General features: G+C 50.2%; 1 protein-coding gene across 1 annotated transcript; it reads right to left on the bottom strand.

Moving 5' to 3' along the window:
* Positions 1-7,387: 7,387 nt before the first annotated feature.
* On the bottom strand, positions 7,388-8,698 carry LOC106393248. Its single transcript, XM_048755691.1, has 2 exons — positions 7,750-8,698; positions 7,388-7,566 (listed from the first exon to the last, which is right to left on the bottom strand). Exons 1-2 carry the CDS (start codon positions 8,696-8,698, stop codon positions 7,388-7,390), a joined length of 1,128 nt encoding a protein of 375 aa, XP_048611648.1.
* Positions 8,699-8,950: the final 252 nt, after the last annotated feature.

Genomic DNA, 8,950 nt, shown 5'->3' with positions numbered 1-8,950 from the left:
ACCCTCCAAGGCGTTCTCAATTTCCAGAGGGGTTTTCAACCGCAGGACACCGATATAATTCTTGCTTCTTACCCAAAATCAGGCACTACTGTTCTAACGGGAAACGGTACTGAACGAGAGAACGTTCGGTTTTAAATGTGGGTTTAGCAAAGACGTCTTATTGATGGTCGGAAAAGCGTTTCGTAGGTTACAAGGAAAGGGAATGCGTAAAGGAAAAGCGACCGGAGCTCGAGGAGCTTTGTCGGAAAGATATAGTACGGAGAGATAACGAAGGTAAAAACCCTAATCTAGCCGTCCAGTATGTATGAGTATTTTCGGATCCCTTCTACGTTGCATCCCCTCCTCTCTTTTATAGTCGACTTGGTGTTTTCCTGTGACCTAGTTTGCGTCGTCTTTACGGGCTTTTAACTTGATGGGCCTCGCGGAGTCATTTAGTCAAAATGCAGCTGACCGAAAGTTCCCTCGCACCACGCCGAGAGACCGGCGCCCTGAGCCGCCGCGTCGAACCGTCGTTACGTCCTGTTCGGGCTGGGCCGTCCGTTCTCCAGGCCTTGAGGGATGGTCGAATCCATCCTCTACATTAAGTCCCCTTAGTTCATCGGTGAGTGACGTTCTGTCGAACTCGATGAAATTGGAGAGTTAATGGTTTGGAAGAACAGACGGATCGTCGCGAAAGCACATTGCTTGATCGACAATCACGAGACATCGTCATATACTTCTCATTTTATCAGGCGGTTTAATCGACTCTTGGTCGAACCGGTTTTGTTTGGTTAGATCCGATTTTCATTTCGACCGTTGATTCGATCTGAGTTTGGGCCGGTTATCACGAGAAGTCAAAACGACGCATCGATTTCTTCGGGGGCTGGATACTTTTTCTAGGCCCACGTAGGCCCATGTAGATTTAATGATGACGCCTTGGGGAGATGCCCCGCTTCCCCTCTATAAATACTTGTCCACTTTTCGTTCTCTCCATTTTTCTCCGCGTTATCCAGGTACTTTCTCTCTCTTCCTCTCTGCTTCTCTCTCTAGATTGTTGTTGTTGTAGCATAGATAGCGATATGTCGTCTGGTGGGAGGTTATCTCGTAAACAAAAGGGGAAAGAGGTCGCGACTGCATTCAGTCCCGCGAGGGACGCGAGCGGGGTTGCGCTCGAAGTATTCGAACAGGTCCATCATGAAGCGATGATGGACACTCGGAATTTAGATCTGTCTCAAAGGATTTTGGTCTCCGAGTCAGCGCGCTCATATCGACAAGAAGTAGGAGGAAATCCAGCTGAGCCACAGGCCTGCGAGAGAGACGGTTCGGGTGGTGTGAGGGACGGTTCCCTCGTTAACTACGTGCCGGCGTGCTATTACCCTGGAGAAATTTTTGAGGAACTCCCGGCAGTAGCTCCCGAGTTCATGCGCTCCCCAGACGTGAGTGGCCAAGCCTGGGAGAACGTTATCGAGACGCAATCAACCCTTGATAGCGTGAAGAAGCTTTTGAGGGAACGTCGCGGATTGGGGGTGACCTTTCTGATTCCTTCGAGAAGCCAGAGGCCTTGGTCGCCACCGGTTGGGTTCCAGTGCGTCTACGAATATTATTTTCAAGATGATACGAAGCTCTGGCTTCCAATCCCTCGATTAGTTACATCATACGTGAGGCGTCGAGGTGCAGCGCTAAGCCAGTTTCTGAATGGCTCATGGCGTATCGCGGTTGCCTTGATGGTTATGGCTGCAGAGATCGATGTCTCTATGAGTGTTCGCGTCTTCGGGGAGTTGACATCCATCAGCTCGTTGGATGACGGCCTTTTGTCGATAAAGATGCGACCAAGCTATAACGTGATAGGGGGACATCATAATAAGACGTTCGATGGGCAGAGGTCCTATTTCTACGTTAAGTACGACGACTCTGCCTTCAAGGATCCTCCGGATGAAGACTACCGTGTATTGTGGAACACTTTGCTTGATAGAATACCCTCGTTAACTCACGTCATTTCTTCGTATACTAACCGTCTTTTATTCTCATTGTCTTTTTTCTTTGCAGCCGATCACCCGACTTCTCGTGAGTATCCAGACGAATTCCTTTCGAGCGCTCGTGCTGTTGCGAGACTCGCTCAAGAACATTGGGGGAATATATCTTGGGAGAGGGTTCATCGTTCCATCGATCGTATTTCCAGAAGTAAGTCCACTCTTTTCCTACGTTCTTCCGCGAACCTTTGCTTTTGCTTTGGTAAATGAGCTCTCTTTAGGTTTTTTTTTATATGTCCTTCGCAGAGGACTGGAATTCGAGTTACCTTCCCTCGGCTAACAAGACTAAAAGGCGGATTTTGCTGTTCACCATGGAAGAGCAGAAGAAGATCAACGAAGTGAGGAAAATGAGGGGCCTTCCTGATCTGAGCGCCATGATGGCGGCACAGCTTGGTCTGCCGAGTGCAGAGCCATTGATACCTTTTAGCGAGATGGCGGCTACTGATGCGACCGACACGTCTCCCCAGCGTCGCGACTCCTCGCCCGGCGCTGCCACCGCTGCCTAAAAGAAGAAGAGCAAGAAGAGGTCTCACGCCGATCCGTCCATTGTTGATGATCCCGAGACTCGATCAGAGGGAAATGATCGTTCTGAGTCCGTCGAGCCGTCCATGAAGAAGAGAAAGAAGAAGAAACAGCGATCTCCGGAGGAAAACGCTGCAAACCGCGGCACCGAAGTTGCCCATTCCTCTGCTAAAGCTGGCTCGATTGTCGGGCCGCCTCTTAATTTGGCCCTAACGGACAAGCCCCGGAATGTCTCGCCCGAGGTTCCGCTCCGGAAGAAAAAATCGAGGCAAGCGGGCGAGCCGGGAACGACCAGACGCTAGGTTCCTTTGGCTGCTGCTCCACCGAACCCTGGGACGTCGGCTCCTGGTTCGTCGACTGGTGGTACTCCGGTCGTTAGGAAAACTCTGAGGGTTGAGTTCCCCGACCGTGTCTCGTTTGAGTACGATGGGCCGACTCCCCTCATCTATGCTCCGAACAGATGCGCGAAACTTGTCAGTCAGATCAAATGCGGCCCGAAGTCTCTTCCGCCGGTTGTTGACTTGATCTTCCAGGATGAGTACATTGATGCTGCTCGTACCAAGTTGCTGGTAAGAGTTTCCCCTCGCCTCCTTCATCTTCTCCACTTATGTCATATTTATTTTATTTGTTTAAGTGATTTGGCTTCCGTGTTTTGCAGTGTGACGGGGTTTCGAACTTCGTCATCGAGAAATACGACATTGCGCTGAAGGAAGCGCTTGCAGAGTCGGATAAGTTGAAGAAGACGATGGCGGCCAAGAGCAGACTCCTTTGCCGAAAGAGGGCGGAATGGCAAGCAGAGTATGATAAAATGGCTGAGAAAAGAGATCGAGCGGTCGCTCGGAGAAAGCCTCAGAAGAAGGGAGTTGACGCAGCTGAGGAGGAGCTTTCCATTGCTCGCTCTACTATCGAAGCTCTGGAGCTACGAAAAGCCGATCTTATGGAGGAAATGGGAGTCAAGGCAGCGGAGCATAAGAAAGAATTAGACCGACTCAGGGACTCGCGCATCTACAAGGTTACGAAGGAAAGGGTGAAGGTCGAAACCGAGATGATCTCGAAGTCCAACAAACACTTTGGGAATCTCCGCGACTGGTGGGCTCGCTACGCGCCTTTCGGCACAGCGCGGCTGCTGCAGAGTCAGGCATTCAGAAATGCCTCGAAGCTTTGAAAGCTAGTGGCCGCGACATCCCTCAAGAGACCATTGATATGTTTGTTTGCTGCCCAGGAGGAGCAGTTCGAGAGGGAAGTCACGAAACTAAACCCCGGTGAGAATCCTGAGGGTGACTTGGCTCTGTCTCCACTTAGGCTCGACTCGCAGTTTGTCGACATACGAGCCTTCGCAGGCTTCGACCCGCATGGATCCAATGCACATTTGATCGATCCGAGGACCACCGTTGCCCTTCAGAATCCTACTACTCATCCCGAGGCTTTGATTACTCCTTCTCGTTCCTCGGGACATGAGGCCTCAGGAGGTAATGGGCGGTCAGGATGAGGAATCGAGTAGGGGTGAGGGCGATGAGGAGATTAACAAGGGTCCAAGCGGAGAGGCAGATGCTTCCCAGGCCAACCCTCCTGATGATCCGCTTGGGGTTCATGAGACGACTCCTCTCGTTGAAGACGACGGCGCGGATCATTCGACGAATGTGGACCCTCCAGGGCCGTCTGTTGGCGATGACGGCGCCGCGCAGGAGCTCGCCGAAGATGCTGAGGAGTGACATTTTTGTCCTTCTCAAACTTCAAACTCTATCTTCCATTTTGTATTTTGACTTGGCCCAGAGTGGCCTTTTGTTTTCTTGAGATTCTACCTGCCTTTTCTTTATTTGAAGACTTTACGAATTCTGCTTCATTTATTTTACTTCCTCAGATTCCGAGTTCTCAACCAATCGTAGAATTTCCGTTTGAGTCTTCGAAGAATCAAAAGAAATTATAGGATTTGAATTGAGTTTAAGGGACTTGGTTGATATTGACCGAAAGCGGTTATGTAGAGCACGTGATTTGCGATGTATCGAGACAATGGCATCATCGTCGTTGTCTGGTATAGATCGCGATTTTAATGGACTTGCGACCGTATGTCGCCTAGTCGTTAGTCGTTAAGTTCTTCCGCTCGTTAGTACCGTTATCCGCACGTCGACTAGATACGAGTCTGAGGCGGGCAACTTAAGACCAAGAGAAATTTTTAAATGACGACAGTTCCTAATCTGATCTCAAAGTAATTCCTAAGCATTCGGTCGGCCAAACCTTACTTAGTAAATTATGAAATGGATAGGAGTTATAATTTTGGACATATCGGCTAATGCCGTGATATGACCAGGTTCCCGCGAGTACGTGTCTGATCAGGACATACTCGATAGTGGGGTGCGAGTGCCGGTACGTTCGTTCGAAAGGCCGGGGTGAGCTCTTGTGGGCATCGCATGGATGGTGCGACTTCTCGAGGGAGAAGTTCGTGTTGTTTTTTGTTACAGTTGGACCCGTTAAGGCTGCCTACGTACCCCCTTTGTGGGGAATCAAGCCATTCGTAGTTCTTTGATTTTCGAGTAAAAGTGGCTGTGAAAGCGCATTTACTCTGTTTTTTTTTTTTTTTTTGAGCTGGTGAATGTGACCGTGAGTCATTCACTCGCTTTTTGGTGCCTTGTCTAGTTGTGGAAACGTCGGAGGTGTTTCGAGTTCCAAGCTCGTGGCACTGGTTCGCCGGTTGAGGTTTCGAGATGGTAGACCCCGGGTTTAACTATCTCGGTGATCTTGTAAGGTCCCTCCCAATTGGCTCCGAGTTTGCCAACTTTCCATTCCTTCGTATTCTCCAACCCCTTCCGCATAACGAGGTTACCTAGTTCAAGAGGCCGAGATTTAACCTTCTTGTTATAGTAGCTCTCGATCTGATTCTGATAGTTCTGAATGGGAAGTAGTGCTTGGTCACGTTTTTCCTCGATGTCATCTAGGGCGTCGAGGAGCATATCGTGGTTGAGTTCGACATTCTGCGGCATTTTGGAACGGCGCAAGCTCGTCACGTTTACCTCAGCGGGTGCCATTGCTTCTACTCCATAGGCCATCGAGAAAGGGGTAGCCTTCGTTGCTCCGCGCGGGGTTATTCTATGGGACCACAGGACTCCGTCTAGTTCATTAGCCCAGCAACCCTTCTTTAAGTCGAGTCGCTTTTTGAGTCCGTCGACGATCGTTTTGTTAGTTGACTCGGCTTGGCCGTTACTCTACGGGTTTCTCGGTGTTGACATGTTTAGACGGATTCTCCATCTATCGTAGAACTCTCTGAAGTTATGCGAGATAAAATGTGACCCGTTGTCGGTGATTATTTCGTAGGGGAGCCCGTGCCTGCAGATGATGTTTTTCCAGACGAACTTCTGTACCTCCTTGTTTGTGATTTTGGCGTAGGCTTCTGCTTCTACCACTTAGTGAAGTAATCCGTGAGGACCAAGATGAATCTCTTCTGTCGAGAACTCGGCATTGGTCCAATGACATCCATTCCCCATCGCATGAATGGGTATGGTGCAGTCAAGGTATGGAGCAACTCCGTTGGGCTGTGGATGGTTGAAGCGTGTCGTTGGCATTTGTCACATTTCCGGACGTAGGACTCACAATCTGCGTCCATGGTTGGCCAGTAGAAACCGAGATTCTTCACTTTTAATGCGAGAGCTTGCCCTCCTGAATGATGGCCCGCCGCTCCTTCGTGCGTTTCGGCCATGACGAGTCTTGTTTCGTCGCCGGAAATGCATTTAGGGAGTACCTTTGTCGCGGTCCAACGATGGAGGTCTCCGTCCATGACGACATGGTGTGTGCTGCGTCGCTTGAGTCGTCTAGCCTCCCACTTCTCGGTAGGCATTTTGCCGTTAGATAGGTAAGCGATGAACTCCTCTCGCCAATCGCTGAGCTGACTTTCCGTTGCGCAAGGTTCTGCTTCATTGGTATGCATTGCATCGGAGACAGACGCTGTGATGGTCAACTGCTCGGTTATTTGGCTGATGCTTGGTTTCTCAATCTTGTGTATTGGGATCGTTCTCTTTACTTGGTCGTGCAGTTTGCTTCCAAGAGCTGCGAGGGCGTCCGTGCATATGTTTTCTCCGCGAGGAACCTTCGTGATTACGAAGAACTCGAAATCCTGTGTGAGATTCTTGATGAGCTTTAAGTAAGCATCCATCCTATCATTCCTGACGTCGTAATCGCCAAGATATTGGCTTACCACGAGTTGGGAGTCGCAATATGGCTGATTCGCTTAGCTTTGACTGCTTTAGCGAGACGGAGCCCCGCAATGAGAGACTCGTATTCGGCTTCGTTGTTTGATGCTGCGAATCCAAAGCTGAACGATTGTCGAATTAGCTCGCTCGTGGGAGACTGCAGTTGGACACCTGCCGCCAAACCTTTGTTCGCAGACGAACCATCTACGTGCAATATCCAGTTCTTGCTTGGGAGGATTAGGTCTTGTTCGAGTTCTGGTGTTAACTCGATCAGAAAGTCAGCGAGAACCTGCGACTTAGCTGCAGTGCGGTTCTTGTATACAATGTCGTGCTTGCTGAGTTCCATAGCCCACTTGGTCAATCTTCCTGACTGGTTTGTGTTTTGCATCACCGTTCTGAGGGGCTGGTTGGAGAGTATTTCTATCGTATGTGATTGAAAGTAGGGCCTGAGTTTTCTTGCCGAGGTAACGACGGCGAGAGCCATCTTCTCCAAGGTTGGGTACCGCATTTGTGGTTCGGTCATGCGTTTGCTGATGTAGAATATGGGCTTTTGCTCTCCTCGATCTTCACGGATGAGAACGCTACTGACTGCCGAGGAAGTGACGGCGATATAAAAGGACAGGGTATCACCGGACTCTGGCTCTGACAGAACCGGAGGCGTCGTGAGATAGTGCTTCAATTGATTGAACGCTTCTTCGCATTTTTGTCCCAGATGCACTTCGCCGGGTTGAGTTTCATACCAAACTCGTTCAACGTTCTGAAGCAGTCTCTCAAATGGTCGAGGTGGTTTTCGGCGTGGAGTGACTTGACCAGCATGTCGTCGATGTAAACCTCCATAGTGTCGCCGAGTTTGCCTGCGAACATTCGGTTAACCAATCATTGGTAGGTCGCACATGCGTTCTTCAAGCCGAAGGGAATGACTTTATAGCAATAAGTCCCCCTGTCCGTTATGAAGGCCGTCTTCCCGCGGTCGTCCGGATGCATTAGGATTTGACTGTACCCTGAGAAGGCATCCATGAAGGTTAATAGTTAGTTACCGGCTGTCGACTCTACCAAACGATCGTTGTGAGGAAGCGGGTAGCTGTCCTTGGGACAAGCTTTGTTTAGATCAGTGAAGTCGACACAGATGCGCCACATCCCGTTTTTCTTCTTTACTACAACCGGATTGGCCAACCAGTCTGGATACCGGACCTCGGCAATGAAGCCTGCCTCGAGAAGTCTGTCGACTTCTTCATTCACAGCTTTAGACCGCTCAGGTCCGAGCTTTCGTCTTTTCTGCCGAATAGGTTTGAACGTAGGGTCGACGTTCAACTCGGGGGACGCTACGATGGGGTCTATCCCCTTCATATCTGAAGTTGTCCATGCGAAAGTCGAAGCGTTTGCTCTGAGGAAGGAGATGACCTGTGATTGCATCTCGTCGGAGAGGAAGGCTCCAACGCGTATGACTTTCGTCGGATCGGCTTCATCGATGTGGACCTCCCGGACTTCTTCCTTCTGGGGATAGATCTTATGAATAGGTTTGGCGACTGAGTTGACGAGAGGAACCGACTGTTGTAATTTGACTGCAGCGATAAGCAGCTCCCTCGCAGCTCGTTGGTCTCCACGGATCGTCCGTGGTGTTCCGTCTTTCCCGGGAAACTTTACACACTTGTGATAAGTAGAGGGAATGGCCTTCATGAAGTGTAACCAAGGGGTGCCGAGGATAGCGTTGTAAGGCGCCTTAGCCCGGATAACAGAGAACTTAACGGTCTGGGTTACGTCCCTTGCGTAAACCGAGAGACGTATTGTCCCGATCATCCGTTCCGAGGAACCGTTGAACCCCGTGAGAGTGCGTGAAGAGGGCTTCATATCGCGTAGGTCGATCCCCATCTTGTCAAGCGTATCTCGAAAGATAAGATCGACTGAGCTGCCGGTGTCGACGAGAACTTTCGTGACCTGGCATTCGCCAATTCTAATATCAATGAGGAGTGAATCATTATGCGGCATGCTGATGCCGCGAGTATCCGCTGCTGAGAAAGAGATCTGATGGTCAGCATCGACTTGTGTAGGCGCCTTCTGAGCGGTGACGGCTTGTCATCTGTAATCTTTTACTGCTCTTACCGAGTCCCCGCCAGGAGGTAAGCCACCCATTATCACGTTGAGGTGCAGGGTGCCCGTAGCCTTCATCAAGTCCAGTTGTGCCTGTCCCTTCGCTTCGAGGCACGGTCGTAATCACGTTTTTTGTACTGACTAAGCTTC

The sequence above is a fragment of the Brassica napus genome, chromosome C4, assembly GCF_020379485.1.
Source record: "Brassica napus cultivar Da-Ae chromosome C4, Da-Ae, whole genome shotgun sequence".
In the NCBI taxonomy this organism is placed as follows: Eukaryota; Viridiplantae; Streptophyta; class Magnoliopsida; order Brassicales; family Brassicaceae; genus Brassica; species Brassica napus.
This window is presented reverse-complemented; position numbering and strand designations above follow the sequence as displayed.